Here is a 22,280-nt window from a genome sequence, read left to right as displayed (position 1 = left end):
TGATTTTAAGAACTAAAGGAACTTGATACACTTAACTCAGCAAAACAGAGCAATCAGATCCCCTCTCCATCTATAAATATATTGGGAGGAAAATAATCAGGAAGAAAGAAGACTGAGGTACAAGAAAGTACAACATTGGCACAAGAACAAACACATATAAATTGCCCATGAATAAATCCAGTTAAGATGTAAAAACTGTAGCTGGCAAAGGAGCAAGACTGTGTTAAAAAAAAAAAAAAAAAAAAATCAAAAGAGCTCCTACCAGAAGCAGGAATGAAAAAGCCAATTTATTTTTAGGGGAAGCTCAGTAAATTTCCAAATGATTTATAAGACATGGATCCTTTTTATTTGCAGGACAATGTTATTTATGCAGGCAGTGCATACTACTCCAAGTCCCTTCTCTCTTGCAAGATAAACTGCGTGGGTCACCACAGTAGCAATGAATTTACCACCCCCACCTTCACTAGCTATTTGTGAATTTGTAATCTTTAAAATTAAACAATTTGAGTGGCTTCTTTGTTTTCCTCTGGCTGGACACACACTAAGCCCTGCTGACCTGCAGTGACTCACCTCACTGGCTGTGTTTGGAGCCTCCCTCCCTCGGGAGCCTGGCTGCACTGACAGATGTGCTGGGTGACACTGCCTGCCCCTGCCTCCCCCTGCACGGGGCTGAGCTGCTGACACCTCTCACTCTCTTGACACTGAGGTGCTCAGACCTCCTCTCCTAATATTAGCATAATAAAATGTTTTTTGCTACAGATAACTCATCACGTCATCTCTAGTGATCTAATCATAGCACAGGGCAGTGCTCATTCTAAAGGATTTAAATCAAAATCAACAGAGAGCAGGGTGGTACCAGCCCTGTTACTGATGCTTTGGACTCCATCCTTCCTTTCCTTCCTCCTCTCACATTAATACCAGAGTATCTCAGCTCTCACCTAGTGGTGCAAGTTGCTGCCTACTTGTCTTCCCCTGTAATTGGCTTGTAACAACACTGTAAAACCCAGGTTAAGAAGGGTTCACTGGTTTGAGAGAAGCAATTTGTGAGATAATATTGATGCTTCATGCCACCAAACCAGATCACTCCCACCAGGAGCACTGACAGACCAGATTGCTCCTCCCTGATCATTCTTGCAGCATGGAAATCAAAACCTTTGGCTCAGTAACAGTGTCACAGGAGCCAGATAAATTCAAATTCCACCTGCTTTGAATTATACCTGAACAGCTCCAAGGCTCAAAGTTTCATCCCAGGTTAGGCTGCATTTAAATAAACAACCCTTAAGCTGATACAGCTGATATAAAGGAGCTGTGTGCTGAGCCTGATGAGTCAGCCTGGAGTTCCACCTGCTCCTCAGACCAGTGTTGGAGTTATCCTCCAGGAATCCCTGGATATCAGCAAATCTCCTTTGTGTTACTGCTTCCAGGGAGCCAAGTACTGCAGCACACTCTTTTGGGAGCCAGTGAGAAAAAGCCTTACAGGCAACGAAAAAGATGGACTTCTTCACCAAAACAGCAATAGAGCAGAGCTCAAATCTCACTGCAAGGCTTAACTGCATGGGCTTTGAACTCAAGGTCTTCATATGTAAAAAATTTCATTCTCTCTCTAGCAACATTAAGAGATATTTCTTAAGAGACATTTCTGTCCTGTGCTGATGGTTCCCAGCAGAGGAGTGCAAAGTGTGTTACCATCAGAGGGCTTCCTGATAGACACTCCAGAGGTTTATGCAGGACAGAGTAAACATCTGTGGCCATCCAGGCTGATTCCCAGAAAAAAACAGTAATCTATAATCTGCCAAACACATTATTACTCTCCATACAAACAGTGGGGACCAAAGCTTAAAAACAAAGCTTTCTATCTGATTAGCTTCCTGCTGAAAAAGTGAAAACTGAAAAGCAATTGTGGAGAATAGGGAGAAAATCAGGGCAAAGAAGCAAGAAGACCATTACTTATTTCTCCTTTCCCTTTAGTGAAACAAGTCAGATGTGTAGCCACAAAAATTCTGTAAGTTTACATAAAACAACAGAGAATTTTCCTTGTTTGTGGTGATAAGGTTACTTATCTAACAGAGTCAATAATATTTGCTGGATCTCTAAAGTGCATGAGTCACAGAAGTACACTGTATAAATCCATCCCTATTTTGTATATAAATATTTTGGTGGGTTCTTTGGCTATTCAAACAGAAGAGCATGGGAAAAGGTGATAATTTTACACTTAAGATTGAAAACAGACAGATAAATCAGACTGTGGAGCATATCAGAAAAATTACCACATTGCTATACAAGCAAGCACAATGTGCATCATCATATGCATGAGGAAGCCCCACAATATGACCACAAAATATTTCAGACACATCTAAAAAAATCCAGACATTTCTCAATTAAATATTGTTTCAAGAAGCTTTTCTGACCTAACTCCACCTCAAGCTTTTGGCAGGCTCTAGAATAGCCCAGAAAAAAAGGGAGTGAGTGTGGGACACAGAAGCTAGCAGCAGGCAGGAGGTGGTTGTTCACAGAAGTCATCACCATTCCCACTGTTAGCATTTTTTCTCACCTCTTTGGCAATAGGAAGAACACCTCAGACAGCCCAGGGAATCTTACACTCACTTTGGAGGCTATTAGAGGTAGGAGAGGAAGGCTTTTGCCAACCCTCAGTCTTGCACACAGAGTGACAGATCTGTCTGGCAACTCCCTCTGTGATGCCCAGAGCTGCTGTGCCAGGGCAGGTCAAAGACAGCTGCAATGCTCCAACCCAGACTCCACAGCCATTTAGCGCATCAAGTTTCTACAGTTCTCATCCCAGTTTTATTCTCAGGCTCTTTAATTTTTGATGAAGATAGGTCTCTAAAATTAAGAGTGTGAGGAGGTTGAGCCATACCCTCCTTCAGTGCAGTAAGTAATGAACTGGTCTCTCAGCAAAAGACACAGCGAGTCTATGAAAGCAAACTTTTCACCTACCAGGAGTCTGCATCATGCAAATAAGATGAAATTGTTCAATTGTAATTACATGGCAACATTTGTTGTTTGTTTTTTTTTTCTTATTTTTATTATGATATAAAATCCTGTTTTAAAAACAGATGCTGCCCAGTTCTGCAGGCCTGAGAAGTGCTTGGTGTGAATCCTTCTCGTCCAGGCAAAGAGTACACATGGGTTGTCAAAATCTTCAGAAAGTGCTCAGCATATCCCTGGATCAAACATGGATATTTATGTCCTGAGTCCAGGATTTAGGGCTGGAAGTTCTCAAGAGCAGAAATAATGTGGACATAATGTGGGCATAATGTGGAAAAAATATACCCAACTCCTGGCAGAAGAGCTTTAGTGTCCACAAAAGTATTTCAGTGCATCACTGAAGGAGAGCCTACACTAGGCACGCAATGTTTTTTAGGCAAGGATTTTATTTGGTTCCAGATAAGCCACAACCTGGATTGTTTCTATATGTCCAGCTTCTTGTAGTTTCATCAGATCACCTCTCCTCTGCAGAAACCTGCAATCCCACAAGCCATAAAATCTCCAGCCCATGAAACCCTGCAGCTCTCTGACAATTGCACCTACCAGCTCTCTTTACATCTCCTTTTATGCTCACCTCAGGGGCTCTTGCCCATTTATGCTCATCAAGGTAGCAATGCTGTCTTTTATTCAATCCCATATTCATACTTTTAAAGCAATTTGCCCTTTACTTCCCTTTCATTCATCATAGCAAGGTAGGGGTGAAGAGGTGTGGGCAGTAGAATGGTGAACTAAGAGTAAAACGATAGAAATGTGCTTTATTTTGGAAAAGAAAGGCAGTGAAAGTAAAGGGCAGAAAAATTAGGACCCTGATAAGGATATGAGCACTTATATTCTTGTCTCAAAAGCAATAGGAAACCTTGAAAACATGGTTCAATTTAATCTCACAGTCAAGCAGTAACCTTTTCCAATCTGCTCTTATATTATATGAAGAGCTAAAGATGAGAGATTTTGTGCTTTTCAGACTGAAGCACCTGGAAAAACCTACACTCTGATTATCTGAGAGAGAGAGAATTAACCCTCACCTGTTCTGGGTGCAATCAAGAAACTATAAGAATTATTTAATAGATATAAATTGAGCTGAGATCAATTCAGTCCTTTATATTACATCATTTTTTTTCAGTAGAATAAGGCAAAAATTATGTCCCATGAGATTTCTAAAGTGCTTTTGTAATGCTTGTAGAGTGAAATGGGTAAACAGGTTTAGAGATGTGGTTATTTACACTACATTTTGTTTTGTACCCCACTCCTGGAAACAGGAGAAACATGAAAATGATAGGCATGAAATGGTTTCTTAGAAGATGTTGCTTTTAAAATGGTACCTTTTTTTTTTTTTTTTTTTTTTTTTCCCACATCTCAGAACTTCTCAGAAGGTTGGGAGCCAAAGTGACCTTTAAACAAAGGTGCAAACTACTGGGGACACAATGTCTAATCCAGAAGACCAAGGAGAGACTTTCACTTCATTCATAGCCTGGTAATTGTCCAATCCCAAATGAATACAAAATCTGAGTATCTTTTAGCCATTGACCCTAAATTAGATTCCAAAAGAAGGAACTTTAGGGAAATGAGTAAAGGGGAGATGCAGTATGACCTGACACACAGCAAATCACAATCCCAGGACAAGTCACTTTATTTAGTTCATCCTGCATATCCCTAAATTCTGCTGTCACCACATTGGTCAGCTCAAACACCAGGAAGCCTCATACAGGCTGAACACCTCCAGTGGTGGAACAAAGCCCTGCAGACAGGTCAAGCTGTGTGGCCTCAGACTCGCTTTGTCTCACGGCTGTGCCTGTTCCTCTCACAATTGCAGGCTGGTCTCCAAATCCATGACCCATAGCTCTGTTATTGATCTGCCATCGCTGGACTCGAGTTCAGTCTTCAGAACAAGAGAGGAGCTGCATTACCTCACTGAAATTGGAAAGTGCCTCCACTAAGGCTTGACATTTGCTGGAGCCCAAAGGGAATTCATGTTCAGTGCCACCTCTGTCCCACAGCAGTTTGGGGTTCCAGGCCCTCCTTCACAGACTGACCCAACACACAGGCCTGTGCTCAGCTGCATCAGCAGGTGCAAGGTGGGAGCATCAGGCAGTGGCACACAGCACATTCCCCTGGGAATGCAGAGCTGCGTGACACCGAGCCCAGGGGTGGCTGATCAGCATCACAGCAAAGAGAAATACAAAATTCAGCATTTCTGTCTGGGTCTAGCTCAATTCTTAAGGTCAGAAAACAGAACTGATTTTTTTTTCCAAAAGTACAAAGAAGCTGCTTCAGTGGTTTCTGCTGAAGTGCAGCTTTATTTGTTCTGGGGTATTTTGAGGGGAGTATGTTTTTTTTCATTCAACTCACAGAATCATAACATAGCTCAAGTTGGAAGGGGTCCATCCAAGAAATCATTAAGTCCAAATCTCTCACAGGACTAGCTAAAACTAATCCACATAACTGAGAGCATCATCCAGACACTCCCTGAACACCAACAGCCATTTCCTAAGACGTCTCAGGTGGGTTTCAGAGAGGACTTTGATCCTGTTCTCTTTTGGAACCTGATTCCTAGAACTCATTACAACTCAATGTTTTCCCGTTAAAGAGAAAGGGATTTCTATGGTCCATTTCTTGTCAAAATGAGGTTCTTAATTCAGACACATTTATTTTTAAAGGTAACCCCTGTGAGATGTAAACAGAGACTGACATGTCTGTGTCATACATGTATCAAATAAAGAAACTGAAAAACAAACAAACAAACAGCATTTCCTATTCTAAAAGACTAAAGACCTCAGTACAGAATCAGAAAAAAAGTCACTCAAAGAACAGCTACAAAACATGGACACTTTTCAGTGTCAGAATAGAATGTGGAGCAAAAACTACATGTTTGTACAAAACATCTTTTTTTTTGATGTTTCTAACAGCCTGTACAGGTCCATAAGAAAAGAAAGTGATGTGCCACAAAACTGTAACACCTTTGCTCCTGTTATAATTACTTTCTAGGACTAGAAGCAGAATTTTTAGCAAAGGACAAATTACAGATTCAGTGTCAGGCAGGAAAGGACCATTTGAGCTTCCCTCTCAGATGATAAAATAGGATGTAAAACGTTGAGAACAACTGCATAGAAACCAGGATTTGGAGCCTGTATATCTAAGAAAGCAAATTCCAGTCTTTGAAAAACAGCTTGAAAAACAGTGGCAATTGATGGATAAACCAGCTCGTAAAAGGAAATTTTAATGGAGTGCAGGAAATTAAGGAATTGGAAGAACAGTTAAAACCCAGGAGTAACATCAAAGACTTCAGGAATGTTTACAGAATAAGAGGTAGAATTTTTGCAAGCAGAAATAAAATAGAGGATTGATAAATATAACAAATTTTTATTAGGAAAGGAACAAAACCATCAAGAATTTACAGCCTCTGACAAAGAAATAGAAAAACTGGTAGTACAGATGCAAGAACTGGAGAATAGAAGTAATGAGGTCTTAGAGACTGTAAGCTGGTTGGAACAACTACAAAGAATTAAGAAAGTCGTAAGAGAACTGAAAGAAGATGAAGATGACAACAGCAACAGTACAATAACCAGATTCAGTGCCTGCTTTACAGTTTAAATTGTATGATACAAGATATGGCTACCTACAGAAGGCATCTCTGATCGAGTGCTAAAGGAACCTTTGGAGGCAGAACAGGAAGCACTAGTGATGAAAGAGAGATTGAGCCTCATTAGAACAAATAGAACAATATAATTGGATCAGCAAAAATTAGGAGATATTACAGCTGAAGTGACAGTCAGAGATGCAGGAAAAGCACAGCACTTCCACCATCACACAGCTTTAGTCAGAGAATGCACACCTGGGGATGGACCTGAGTGTTTTTTCTGGGTTAACCTTGCTCAGCTGCCAGTTCCCTCATTCCCCTGCCTCTAAAGAACAGTGGGAGAAAGGAAAACAAACAAACAAAAAATTCTAGGCTCAAGATTAAGACAGAGAGAGCACTTACCATCACAGGAAAAACAGACATGGTTTGGGGAAAATTATTTATTTATATTTAAAAGCAGAGTAGTCCGATGATAAACAAAAATAAACCATTTTCTCTGCATCAGCTCCTTTTTTTTTTCAGGCTCAGCCAGCGACATTCTTTGACTCCTGACTCCTTTCCCTGCCTTTTTCCCACTCCCAACCTTACTCCTTCATTCCCTGCTCCTTGCCCCAGGGAGTGTCTGTGTCTGGCATGGTGCAGCCCCGGGCTCTCCCCACAGAGCCCCTCCTGCTGTCCCTGCTTACAGAGCCTGCACAGTGACCCTTCAGCTTTCCTTTCCCAATAGTTTCAAGAGACAGATTCGTGATGTGTGCATTGCATTTTCTTTCCTAACCCTTCTCAAGAAATGAGGCATCTCCGTGTCTACCCACTCACTCCACAGAAACAAAACTCATTGCTAAATGTGAGATCTTACCAAAATTCAGCCCTGTTTCTCATTGAAGTGCTGGCAGCATTGAAGGGACACTTCTCCCTCTCCCAAGGATGAATACTCTCTTCTGAAAGCACACTCAGTGCTGGCACGAGCCTGACAGCTCTGGAGATGGAAATCCCATTTTCTGCTGAATGGATTCAGCACTAAAAATTACACTGAAACATCTTCACAATGTTTTCTTTTTTTGTCAATATAAGTCCTCAGTACTGTATAGAAAATCTATACAGAAAGGTGAAAGGAGTTTTCATTCCCAATTGTAGTGTGAATCTGTCCCCTCTGTTCAAGCTCTGACCTCATTTTTGAGCTAAAACTAAAAATATTAATTTTAATAATGTAAGAATTCACATAACTTTGTGTTTCAGAAATTTTGTCTCAGAAGAAATTATTCACAGACAAAAAAACCTAGAATCAGAGCAATACTGAACAACACAGAAGTAGAAACAAATGATGGTGTGTTTACCTGAGCTGCCACCGAAATCTGGAAACACCAAGAGTTTGCAGACAGTTATCTTTGCAGCACTAAAGCCTCCAAGCTGCTTGCAAATCTGCTCTTGGTATGAGGGGGGCTTATTTCCAAAACAGCTACAAGTGAAACCCACACTTATCTTCACACTTATCTGAAATTGTTCAGCCTTGAGAAGACAAGGCTCCAGGAGACCCTACTGCAGCCTTCCAGAACCTAAAGGGGTCTTATAAGAGAGTGAGGGATTTCATCCATCCAGTGACAAGATATGGGATCTTAAACTAAAGAGGAGAGGTTTAGATTAGGTATTATGAAGAAATTCTTCACTCAGAGGGTGGAGAGGCCCTGGCACAGGTTGCCCAGAGAAGCTGTGGCTGCCCCATCCCTGGAAGTGTCCAAGGCCAGGCTGGATGGGGCTTGGAGCAACCTGGGAAAGAGGAAGGTGTCCCTGCCTATTGTAGGGCAGCTGGAAAAAGATGAGCTTGAAGGTCCAAAAGCCAAACTAGTCTATGATTTAGCATTCTTTCTTTATACTTCATAAATTTTAAGTGATTGAACCACCCAGGACTGCTCCTCTCTGAGAATCTTTACACACAGTCCTCTCCTCAAGCTCTAGTGGGTCTGTTGCATCAACTTATCTCTTTCCACTGCTTCACAAAGTTTATCTAGTGAGGAGGGCATGTGAGTCCTGGAAATATCTAAATCAAAGAGATAACTTTAAATCGGTCAACAAAAAAATTACAAAATAAATTTAAAATCCACAGCTTTCTCAGTATTTGTGGTGGATTTGGGTTGCAGAAAGCACTCCAAAAGTCACATTATAAACTGACTTCTCATTTGCTGCAAGACGCCCTTATAAAGATTTATCATGCACAGCCAAACAGGAACAAGAGATTACTAAACAACAGTTCATTTTTCAGCTGCATTTTATTTGTAATACCTTTTATTGGCAGATGTTATCCCCACAAATGAATTAATGTTCCACCCTAACAAAGTGGATGTGGATTGATGGGAGAAATTGATTTGTGTTTGTTAATGTACTTTTGCTGCAGCAAGCACATTAAGTAATTAAAGTGCTAAAAGAGATCTTCCCATCCAGACACACAATATACTGAACTCTATTAATGCAAGGACAAAGGACAACTGGTTTTTTCATTGCATCTTGACTGTACCCTGTCTGCAGCATATACAACACATAGCTTAATTGCATCCTAGAATTAAACAGTTCCAAAACCAGTTAATATATCAAGGAAACCCTAAAGGATTACACATCCAAAAAAAAAGTAATTATTTTGAGTTGACAGAAAAAGCCATCTTAAAAGGATCTGATCAAGAGATTTTGTGCAGTTTTCCATTCTGAAAATTAGACTTTGGGGCATTTTAAGCTGAATAGAAAGGTATCTGATAAATGAAAGTCAGAACAAACCTTTCCCATACTCAGTTATATTTTCTACTATCACAGCATCTGAGCATTTGTAACTGTACCCTATAAAGAACAATCTTCTGAGATATTATTCCTACTCCAATGTCTGTGGATAATAGTTGATGAGCTAAAAGGTCATTCAAGCCCACCTCAAGCAATTTCCCAAACGCACTACTCATTCCAACAAATAGCAACAGTCAGATACTGAATTTTAGCTTGGAACAGTTACATTAAAATGCACCTTACAGAAGTGCAATGAGGTGTATGAACAGTATTGCCAAGGGAAAGGATTGCTTCAAATATGGGACAGGGAAATAGAGCTAAACCACATCTCCTGGACCTTAGGCAGTGTCTCCTCTCTGAAAATAATGTGCATCAAGGATATAACAGTGAGAGAAAATACTGGTGTGGGGTTTTTTCTTCATCTGACACTACTGAGGGCTACTCAGATGTTAGTGATGAATATCATAAAAATCTCATACAGAATTGGATTTAAAAAAAGAAAAGCTTGCCACATGGAATGTTTATGTGCATGTTTAAGTACATGGTTGTAACTAAAGAGTTTGTAGTTGACTCTTTGGTAATGTCTATGTTTTATATGGTCATCCTTATCCTTCCCCTTTCTTTTGAAACCATATTTCCTGGAGTGAGGCAATTTGACAAGAAAGTCTTGTACTATTTACAATTAATCTTTGAATGCTCACAGTTGCTATGAAAAGCATGGCAGGTTGTACCCCAAAGCTCCATAAACAATTAAATATGTAACAGTTTAAAAATATATATTTTAAAAAAACTAAATCAAGGTATCAAGGTTCCATTCACTTATTAAACAGTTAGTTCTTGTTTATCAGTGATAGACGAGTGGAAAGGAAGTTTGTTCTTAGCAAGCTCTTATGTAACACACACACACCCCCACACCCACACCCACACCAAAAAAAAAAAAAACAACAACCAAAAACAACAACAACAACAAAAAAAAACCCCCAAACTGGGCTAAAAGTTGCATTTCTCTGGCCAAAAATTAAACATTTGCCCCTTAACATCTACATACTATCTCCTCTGAGGAAAGCAAATATCACCCTAGTTAAGTGGCATTCAGATTGTTGCTTTGATGACTTTCTGAGTGAATTATGTCAGAAAGTTGCTTCAGTCTCACCTCACATGATTTATATTTATACACAGCTATACCTGAGATGTGGACAAGAGTTCCTAACTCAGAGAGTTACAGATGGAGCCATGTCTGCTGCTGTAAGTTGTGGAAGGAAGCCTAAGCCCTCAGGCTTGTGAAAGGATTTATGTGTGTGTGCTGCAACATTTTATTACTTAAGAACAAGTGAAGTGGCACAGTTAAAAGCATCTTAACTAGAACAAGCCAGAAACACGGCATTGGCACAGACTCTGTCAGGGCAATTATTTTAAACAAGAGAGAGTGCCAGACATTAGTGAATGAGAGGGTCTGGTAATAAAATAACTGTGAAATGCTTCAAAATGTGTTCCTCTCATGCAAGTTTTTAGGGAATTAGAATTTATTCTCCAAGTTTTTATGTGAGGGTGACTGTGGTGTTTTTAGCCCTTCTGGCATTTTTCCTCTCCAAAGCACTCTGCAAACAACAACTAATAGAGGCAGCTGAAGTTACCTGTATTTGGAATTTGTTATCACATTGTTACATAAGTGGGTTGGAACTAGATGTTCTTTAAGGTCCCTTCTAAACCATTCCATGGCTCTGTGGCACACACTGTGTATATCCCTAGGGAAAGCATGGAGTGACCACCAGCAGCAAATCTTGTCTTTAAATACAGGACAAGCTCTTGGGAGAACAGCTAGACCTGGTCCTTGCAAGGGAAAAAGTAAAATCTTGTGATTATACTCAAGCTCTGAAATTTATTGTCCAGAGTCTGGGGAATCTCTATCCTTGGAAGTTTTCAGGATGGGACTGGACATGGCCTTGAGTAACAGTTTGAATTCAATAATTCCTGCTCTAAGCAGGCATTGGGGTGAAGACCACAGAAGTTCCCTTCCAGCATGAATGGTTCCCTGACTCTAGGATGATATGACCATAGCCCTCCTCAGCACAGAAACAACAAAGAACCTGTGCAGCTTCTTTCTGCACTCAGTTTCAGCCCATGAAGTAAACATTGTTTTAGTGATTTATCATCAGAACAATGGTCAGTAATTCACCTGGCTAATTAGCTTACAGCACAAAACAGGTTTACTTGATTATCATTAAAATGTGATTTTAACTGAGAAATGTGGTTTGCTAATAAAATGAGGTTCTGCTTTTCAGCTGTATGCAATGCTCCATGCCTTAAGTCTTGATGTCACTGTGTCTGGTTCCTCAACAAGTGTGTCACATCCTGGAGGAGCTCAATTTTCAATGCTGCACTTAATGACCCAACGATTGTAAGAATTTATGGGGCTTGTATCATCAATCCATTAAGGAGATAGAGGGTAAAACACTTAGACCCAAGTGCATCAGTGAAGATCACACCCACATCTAAAAGACCTATGAACAAAGAGCAGTTACTTTTTGTATAAAATCTATTGACTCAAGTAGAAATTCACCTCAGACATGCATTTAGTCGATTAGATTAATATATTTGATCAGCAGAACTTAAGGGGTGGATCAAAGCCACTCTGTGATACTCTAGGGGATTATACTTTAAATTTAAGTTCTCTGCTTATAGAAATATTTTTTATTTTATGAATTGGATTCATAAAATTAGGAAAGGCAGTGCCAAATTGCACATCAAGAGCTTTGAAGAAAATCTTATAATAGTCAATTTTTAATGTTACAGATGATAGAATGAACTGTCTTCTAGGTTAATGGCTGATGAGCATTAAAAGCTGGCTAAATCCCAAAAGTTTCAATTTTTTTCTTCTCTTTTTAACTCTATTTTTTCACCCAAGACTTTAATCTAACATCACAGCTTGCATTTTATTTCCTAGGAGAGCGGATCCCATCTGTTTGCATGACATTCCTCTTGGCTAGCACTGTCTATATGATATATTTTAATGTTTGTCTTCCAGGAGCAATCAGAGTGCCTTCTCTGTCTGCATCCTTACCTTTGATTTATGAATTTTCCTGGTGTGTACAAAGCTTTCCACCTGGATTCCAGAGTATCTATACCAAACTGTTCTCTCTGTAAGTATCACCACCTTTTATCTTTGGATCAGAAATTGCTTTGCAGCATTTACTGATCCTTCAAAATGTCTTTCTTAAGTCCCAATTGTTTATTTTCTGCATTTGGGGAAACCTGGAGACCAGACTAACAACACCAGGATCAGAAAGAGAAATAGAAAGTGAATATATTGATTCACTAGAACATACTCCTTTTTCCTCTGATGTGCCCATGAATAGAGGCCAATTTGCTGAATGTTGTGCAGTGTGCATTTTCAAGTTGTTTTAATGATTAGTTTCCACACTAGTGTTCATGACCAAGAGAGAAACCCTCGCTACCCCATGTGGGGAGGGTGGTTGAAGTAAACTGAGCACATTCTTTCTCAACATGTGACTCAGTCAGCTCGTGTTGTATTCCATGGGTGCCAAATGGGAGCAGAACAAGTGGTGAAGCTGGACCATATGGGTTGAGGAGTGTCAAGATAACATTTGGAGTTCTCAGAAGCTCTCAAATTGCTATAACATTTCTGGGCTCTCCAATATGTGTTTGTTCCAAATTACTGTGTTGTCCAGAATTTTCGCTCTGACATTGCACATGCCTGGTTTTTAGTCTGTACTAATGATTGCTGGGAACAGTGTGTGGAAAAGAATCACAAACTAGCATGTAAAGCATTATCTCAAGGCCTTGAGTAGTATCTATCCATGCCCCTTATTTCTGAGTTTGTACTAATTCTGGGATACTGCCTTGGTTAGACAACCTCCTAGCAGACTTGGAGTTGGCCTTTAACTCAGTTGTCAATGGGTGACCAAGAGACACAGAACAGTACCTAATGCATTTAGGGTTGGGTAAGACTATTGCTTATTTGAAGGAGAAAGATAATTTCCAGATTAGACTAGAGCACCCTACTCTTCACTGACTAATCAATTACCTGTCCATGGAGTTTGCTGAGATGCTGCTCCTCACCTGCAGAACAGCCTCACCTCTTAGGCTCCACTCTGTTTATTTTCAATGTTGCCTCCCTACCACTGGCACAGAACTTCCCAACTCTCTTCAACAGGCATAAAGTGCCTAGAAATTAAAGATGACTATACTTATCAACCAAATGAGAAAATTGTCTTCACCAGCAGTCATGACAATAACCCATTGTTCATGATTTTCATGAGGTTGCCATTTGCTACACTTCAGGACACTGATCTTTAGCTTCATGCACACCTGTACTGCAGCTACTTTCATGACTTTAGATTTCTGCTAAACTAAGCTTCACCTTGTCAGTTCAGTGTAGCAGGCTCTCAACTATCACTGCATGACCATGACTGACTCCTGAGGGGTTTTTGTTTGGTTTTTTTTCAGAATATTGGGTGCTGCCTTAAAGTGAAGGTAATACGTCATCATGGCAAGAAAAAAGTCAGTTCTGTCAATGTATCTGTTCTAAGCCACAGCACTTATTATTCCAAAAAGGCATCACTCCCATTACTTTACAATGCTTACAAGCCCTCTTCCTTTTATTTTCCCCCTTTTTATTTCTTCATTTATAATAAAGAGAATTCATGCATCATAAATGCACAAAGTGTTTTCAAAATGACAGACTTACAGTCCAGAAGTGATTTGTATTTCATTACAGATGAGAAGTCTGAAGAAATGCATATTTTTATGAACAAAGTAACAAGATTTACTACTTTTGTACACTTTCAAACGATATTTTTATATATATGTATATATATATATATATATACATATATATATGTTCCTCAAAGACTCTGAGAAATAAGATCTGAACTCCTTAACACAATGTGTATTTTTCAGGTGCCCATCTGACAAGAGAGGCACTGATGGATTGCTGAACCCCAGTTTGCTGGGAAAAGGAGCTGCTGCATTTTGTCTCTAAAGGAATGACTTCAAGGCTAAGTACACTGAAGGCCAGTTGTCGATCTGGCAGTTAACAGGGAAGTTTTGCCACACAAAAGCTTAGCCTGTTAAGCCAGAAGATCTTCTTTCCAGCAGCTCTGAGTGCTATTGGTCATTGGTCTGATCCCTGTGGGGTTTTGTAAGCTCTGAAACCACAGATATTTTCTCCAGGGCAATGGTGCACTCCGTTTAGAAGAAACATTTTTCCACTCATTTTTAATCACCACCACCCCTCACACACATAAACCACCAGTGTAAGTATCAGACACTTACAAATTGCAGCCTGGAATCTGAGGATTGAGAAGACTGTTAAGCAGTTGATTCAGCCCTGTGATCAGTAACCAGTGACTTATCTTGGTCCTACTTTTATAATACATCATTGCCAGAATCCTACCACTAGTCAGTCACCTTCTTTGTGCCCTCTTTTTCCTCACAAACTCCAAATATTACTCGCCCTGTGAATGCAGTAGTTGTGGGGTTAATTTTTTTCCCCTCAGTCAAATAGATTTTGAAAAGCCTTAAGAAAAAAAAAAAGGTGCAGAAGGATTGCTTCTGACAGAAGCAGACAAATCAATTAATTGATCTCCAGCAGTCAGGGATAATTTTATTTCCTACTCTATTAAGGAAAATCAGAATCAGTTAGCTAATTTCACTAGAGAAAATGTCACCAGTTATTAAGCAGCACATGATGGAAAGAATTGAAGACGGAAAACTCAAAAATGTTTTTCCTTACAGAAATTGCATTACTTATTACATAACCTTTAGAACTCTGGCATCAAGAAGCATTGGAAATCCTTTAGTTTAACCAAAAAAAAAGGTTTTCTTCCCCTGCAGCAGCACCTACAGCATTTAACCTTTGATGTCTATAAATACTGACATGGTTATATTTGTGCTCCAGAAGAAGATATCTTTAACAATAACTGACCAAACTACCTGCAACACAGAATTTACTGACTGTTCCTGATATATATTAGCCAAAAACATAAAACCATGATAAATATTCGCCAGGAAAAAAAAAATCTCATATTTGTATAATAGCTCTTCTTACAGATAAAGAAACATGATTCAGCTAGCACAAGTTACAGTTCAAATGGTCTAAGGAGCTTCCATTTCTCATGGGGAGGTAGAGGTGGCAACTGTCTGTGCATGCATACAGATTTCAAAGTAGCATCCAGTAAAATCAAAAATAGAACAGGGCCATTACCAGCAGCCTAACACTTTAAAGCACTTTGACTCTGTGACTTATGGACAGCAGATCATGTCCTTAATCAAGCTTGATTAACTATCACTTAATGGCTCCAGAAGGGCTGATTCTTCCTAAATCATGTTGATTTATTCATTCCTTTATTTGAATGGAGTGCTCTTCTTGAAAAGATTTGCAGTTGGCTGTCCCAAAGGGCGATGCCTTCAGAAGGACAGTTAGACAAGACTAAGTATTTTGGGAAATACTGCCCTTATTTCTGCAGCTGCTAAATGCCAAACCAGAAATTTCAGCTTTGTCAGTTAGGCTTACAGGAGAAGGACTACTCTGTATTTTTGGACACATTCAGGGTTTTTATTATGATTTTTTTTATTTTGGTTTTGTACCAAAATATTAGGAGGAAAAGTAGATTATATAAATTATAATGCTCTTCATTTTTTATTCATGCTTTTGAGGTTAAAAACCCACAGTATGTTGGGTTCCCACAGAAATTAAGATGAATTTTAATTTCTCTGTTTTTCTGATACACAACACTTCATAAATCACCTTTCTGACCTTCATCAGGACAGAATGATGTTGATTCAACTTACAAGTCACTCAGAGAAGAAAAATGTTAGTTAAATAGAAAATACACATCATTCTTAATTCTACCAATCTCATCTGTGGAGACCACTTAAATCCAAGATATCCCAGATGTCTACAGCCAATAACAACGGCAATATAAAAATGTCACAATTAAAACTGTACTCAAGTTAAAATGAAACTTGGCAAGCTCATCTACTCTCTCTTTTCACACATTCATGCTACAGTGAAAGGGTCTGCTGAGCAGATGAAATCAGCCAGAGGATAGTGACCAGCAAATATGGGACACGAGGATTTTGCTGGAAATGTAAAAGTTAAAACTATGGAAGAAAAGCAAATGCAATATTGTGCAGGATACACATAAATAAAAATTATGCAAACAAATTAATGCAGTATAACCTATAGTATCATGTGTTTGGAATATTAATCAGTAAAGCAAGGTAAGTACCACTGGGAAAAAAAGCAAAGGTAATTAGGAACTCATTAGTGTGACAGCTGAATATATTATCTGTGTTAGTGCTAGTTTTACCCCCACACCAGACATTTGATCTGACTGTCAAAGCCAAGGAAAACACTTTACAGAAATGATTGAATGCAAAATCAGACCAATACAAGAAAAAACAGGCAGGTCATCACACTGGAACATGGAAAGATTCCTGGCTAACTCCTAAACATTCTATTGTCAAGTCCAAAAACATCATAGCTGACGGACAGGAGTGGATTTTCAGTTGTGAGGAAGATCAAAGACATTACAGTGATCACTGGAAACCAAGGGGGAAAGGAAAAAAAAAAAAGAATCTATAGTTAAGGCTGTCTTCTGTTATCACAAGGAACAGCATGCACATGAAGTTTGTTTGTTGTTGGGTTTTTTTTACAGCTTGGATAAACCAAACAGCTCAAGCATAGAGATTTCTTTTTCAGTTTGACACCAATATTTGACATAGTCAGAATACTCTCTAACATAAAGTTGGTGGATATTCTCTTGGCGAGAGCAACAGAATGACAGATGCCAGCTGTTAAAACCAAATAGAGCGGTGTTTCCTTCATTCAAGTTCACAACATTTTTCCCACACAGTTCATCAAAGTAAATCTAATAACAAAATGCCTCTATACTGATGGAAACAGCTCTACCTAATCCATCCCAATACCTGAAACAATTCCCTGACTTTCGTGAGGGAAATGGTGCTTGAGATAGACAAATCACCTGTGAACCACCCCTGTGCCAAGCTGAGGCTTGAAAGAGAATATATTGGGTTCTGTAAACATCAGTTGTGGTAGGTGAAAGAAATTAATATTCCTCTAAATCCACTGTTTTCCATAAAGTACATTCTTTTGACCTGAGTGTCCTGGTCTCCCCCAAAAATGCTTCTCTGTCTAATTTTTCTTCACTAAAGAGCACCTGTGGGGTGCAATGTGCAAGCTAAGCAACAACTCACACCTGGCCAGGATTTTTCACAGACATCAGGTTGTTAAAAACTATTCAGAAGAGTAATACAAAAATAATAGAGGTAAAAGTTTAACTAGACCAGAGCTGTACATGTTCTTCTAATTTATGGGGATGTGAAAAATCAGTGTGGCCACCAGAAGCAGAACTTTAGACAAATATGAGCATTCATTTTCCCTTCTGAAATTGTGGGATTCCGCTAAATTTCATTAAAAGAATATACTCATTACATTTATGGCCCTAAAATGAAATTGCTTGCATTAAAATTCAATGCAGATATCATTTACCATGGAGACTCAAAACCAGTCCAGAAGCATTTAAAACAGCCATTGTACTTATATCTGAACAGGGGCTTAAAATAATTTGCAGCATTACAACAATGTATTGCAAAAACAAGCCAGTCAGTCTGAGTTTATAGTGAAAGTAATGTACATTGATCTTCCTTGACAGCAATGAAAGCCCAATGACATCCTTCTCTGCCCTGGAGATTGCATGAAATATAACTGCACTTGGCAGAAAAGAACCTGTTTTGCAATTTTACTCTTTTCTGTAAGCTGCTCCTCTGTTGTCAGCTTCAAATTAATGGAAACATCAACTCACCCCCTCTGGAAGAGGTCCACATTATGGAATTTGTGTAGCTCCACAGAAAACTCGACCGTTCCCTGAACCTCAGACATGGTTTTTTCAGGTCATCACCTAAATAATAAATATACAAAGAGATTTTAAACATTTGAAGTATTTTGCTTAACAAATCCATGAATGGATGGTTTCATTTTAGGCAGCATCTTGGGGTCCATGCAAAGCTTGAAATCGACCTATATCAGTTGGAACCTTTCCAATTACATCATTTGGCTCCATCTTCAGGAAAACCCACTAAAAGCTAGATCAAAGCAGTAATTAAGAGAGGTAAGAAGTCTAATTAAGCCTGAGGACAGAATGATAATATTATGAAAAGCATAAGAAGCAAAAAGTAAATAACATACTATGTGCAAGAATCTCAAAGCAAATTTTAATTAACTCTCTTGCTGTTCCTGTATGGGAAATTGATTTTTTTTCTCATTTTATGAAATGGCAGATTTCCAGGGTCAGCACAGCTCATTTCTGTAAAAGCACAGGCCAAAAAGACAAGAACTGTAGATAAACGAGAGCAGAATTCAGATTTCTCTAGTTTTTGACTCCTTCTATGACTTAAATAAAGTCCCAGAAGGGAAGCTTCTGAGGGAATATGAATAATTTAAATATTAATGAATGGAAGATATTCTTTTAAAGAAAATGCTGACAGTCATGGCACCTAATAGGCCACCACAGTCAGATCAAGATTTTGAGGCATTACAGCCATTTACATATTTCATCTCATGTGCTTATTGAATGATAGAATAATTCAGGTAGGAAGGGACCTCAGGAGGTCATGCCCCACTCAAGGTAGTAAATTTCCAAACCAGCTCTATTTAATACGTAAGTGTAGATCCTTAATATTTCCCTAATTACAGCAGAGGCAAGCCAAGGACTTTTACAGCTTTAGGACAGATTTTCAATTATTTTTTGCCCTTCCCTCCTTCCCCCCCTTACCCCTGCAAGTGTACTTCTGGAAATCTGCCAAGGTGCCTGGAAATTTTCTGTAGGATCAATAAGAGGATAAAGATTATTTTTTTTTTTCATTAACACATTCATAAGCAACAGTTTATTTGTTGTTTGACAGCAGCCAAGTGCAGTCTCTGAGGAAGACCCATGTCAGGGCTCTTAACAATTCCCTCTTCTGAGACATACAAGGCTTTAAAGGGATATGTAGCTGAGATGCAAAGTGAAAAATTTCTCCAGAGGTGCTTATCAATAAATTTCATGGCACTCATAGATTTGACCGTGTCCTTTAATGAAGCAGGAGTGAAGAGTATTTTGATACATGAAGTCCTCAAATAAGCATTAGGCTTTAGCTTTCTCAAGGCTTGCTCCTGATTAGTAATTTTCCAGCTGACTGGCTTATTACACTGATTATTTTAAACTAAGGTTTTTTTCTGGCTATTGTCTCAAGCACTACAGTTTTTCAAAAAGATCTTATTCCAGAGTTAAAAGGTTATTAATTTTTCATTCACCATCCTCAAACTTTGGAATGACAATAATGTGGTGTAAGACATATGTAATATATGTCTATAACTGTGAGAAAGAAAAAGAGAATTGCTACACATCTGATTCGCCTCCGAGGTAAGGAACTCTTCATTAGCTTGTGTCAGGCCAGGATTTGGGTGTACTGAAGGTGTATCTAAACTCTAGTACTTGTCAGAGAATCACAGAATAAACTAGGTTGGAAGAGATCCTTGAGATCATCGAGTCCAATCTATGACCTCACACCACCTTGTCAACCAGAACAAGTCTCTGAGTGCCACATCCAGTCTTTGCTCAAACACCTCTGGGGACAGTGACTCCACCACCTCCATGGGCAGCCCATTCCAGTACCCAATCACTTTTTCTTTCTTATATCCAGCCTAATCCTCCCCTGGTGCAGCTTAAAACTGTGTCCCCTTGTCCTGTTGCTGCTGCCTGGGAGAAGAGCTCGACCCCCACCTGCTGCACGCTCCTGTCAGAGGGATGAAGAGTGATGAAACCTCCCTGAGCCTCTTTTCTCCAGGCTGAACACCCCCTGCTCCCTCAGATGCTCCTCATAGAGCTTGTGTTCCAGACCCTCTGCCAGCCTTGCTGCCTTTCTCTGGACCTGCTCCAGCACCTCAATGTCCTTCCTAAACTGAGAGGCCCAGAACTGGACACAGCACTCAAAGTATGGCCTAAGCAGTGCTGATGACAGGGCAAGAAAAGTAATATTTTTGTCTCCTTTGTCTCCCATTTCAATAGGAATGAAACTAAAGCTTTGTCCTTTTGCTTTTTTGGCACAGATTGAGAAGTTGTACACAGTTTGTAAGTCATGAATATGACATATCCACCAGGTGATGTGTGAGTGTCTGTGTGTGATAGTCTTAGCTGAGTCAAAAAGCAGACTGTGTGGGAAGCTAGTAGGAAACCATGCAAACCACAAAGCAATACTCTGACAAGGTATTTAGTCTTGAGGAGAGTGCTAATTAAAAGAATTGCCTTTGGCAATATATCTGCATGTTGGGCTGAGGCATATTTCCCTAGACCACAAGCTCAGGATCAAAGGAAGCTCCGTGCTTTTGAAGATGCCAGTTTAAAGAGGAGAGGTGTGAATGGATGGCCAGCCAGCTCAGCCCAGTACCAGTATTGTCAAAGATAGAAATGATGATGTGAGGTTAAGATTAACTAAGGTATAGCAAAAATTGAATGCATGGAAATATGCACATAGGTCTTTGTATTCGCACTGTATTTTTCAAGCTTTACACCTCTTCAAAACAAATATAGAAGTTATCCAAAAACAAAAAACACCAAGCAAAAAAACCCTGTTTCTGTAACTTTATTTCCTTCACTCATCACTAGAATTAAAGTGTAAGCACCTGCTACACCAGTTTGAACTTCCATCCACCCCAGCAGCACACCAGAAGATCAGATCATCCAGATCTACGCCCCCAACACTTCAGGGAGCACCTCACAAGTAATAAAAAGGGCCTCTGGTGCACTTTATTTTCATGGCACTTAGCAAGGTTCAAAGGATCCTGCTTAGACACATGAGTATAATTCTTCAATGCAAGAAGCTATAAAATTTGACAAAATAGCTCCAGGCACCACTGGATCAAGAAAATAATAAGTCATTAAAATGATGCACTAATTTTTAATTTTTTACCAGGTGCCTGCTTAAAGGAACCTTATAATAACACTCCAAAATCCAGGGCTCATGAAGGACCTCTGATCAACCCTTGTGTGGGACAACCTTGGGTTATAAATAGAGCAATAGTTGGTAAAAATAATACTAAAAGTTGCCATGACATCAGCATTGTAAACACAATAGGGAATGCTGCCAGTATTGAAGTATCATCAGTTATCTAATCAGCAGTTTAAAGAAAAATATAGAGGTCATAGCTGAGAAGGCTTCAGCACATTTGTATTTCTGAAATGTCTGTTTCTGTATGAAGCTCCTTGCATTTTTCAAAAGAGACCTTAAGACAGCACTAATAAATATCAATGCAAAGCTAATAAAGCAACATGGGAAGTGTTTTGGCCATCTGCTCCTGTAAAAGCAGTGCCTGTGGTCACCCTGGTCACTCCAAAGCTCTGGATTGCTTCAGATGGCCCTGCCATTGTCACTGGCTGTGCTGGGCTGTCCTACACGCACCACTGGCACGAGCCAGGTCACCAGCTTGACAGTTTGTCCTTCCAGCCAGAGTTGGTGTCCTAGCAAGGGACAGTCAATTTCAATTGTCACTTTACTTACAGCAAGGACACACCAACTGAAAACCAGAATCCTTTATACAAATAAAGCCTATGAAAATCTATATGTTTAAAGACTGGAGACTGTCTTACTTGCATTTTTAGAGGAAGGCTGGATTTTGCTCCCCACACCCCCATTGCTCTCAGTGGAAATACCTTCTGCATTGGAGACTGCTCAAGAAATGATGTTGGCTAAATGCAACCTTTTTAATTTACAATATTTGTACTTAATGGCATTTTAGGGATCCAGTCAATTGACCAAGCCCTCTGCCAGGAAGCAATTACTTGATTATGTATCACAAGCACCACTGTAAAAGACCTTGAAGAGAAAAATTAATCTGACAACTCCCCACCGAAAC

General features: G+C 39.5%; 1 protein-coding gene across 1 annotated transcript in view; it reads right to left on the bottom strand.

The window, feature by feature from the left end:
• Window positions 1-22,280, bottom strand: part of FAM135B (family with sequence similarity 135 member B) — a 189,035-nt gene that overhangs the window by 105,375 nt on the left and 61,380 nt on the right. The window contains exon 2 of the mRNA XM_063408387.1: window positions 18,193-18,288. Coding sequence (XP_063264457.1) covers window positions 18,193-18,269 — 77 coding nt within the window. The 5' untranslated portion in view covers window positions 18,270-18,288. The remainder of the gene's footprint in view (window positions 1-18,192; window positions 18,289-22,280) is intronic.

Source organism: Prinia subflava, chromosome 1, assembly GCF_021018805.1.
Source record: "Prinia subflava isolate CZ2003 ecotype Zambia chromosome 1, Cam_Psub_1.2, whole genome shotgun sequence".
Lineage (NCBI taxonomy): Eukaryota > Metazoa > Chordata > Aves > Passeriformes > Cisticolidae > Prinia > Prinia subflava.
This window is presented reverse-complemented; position numbering and strand designations above follow the sequence as displayed.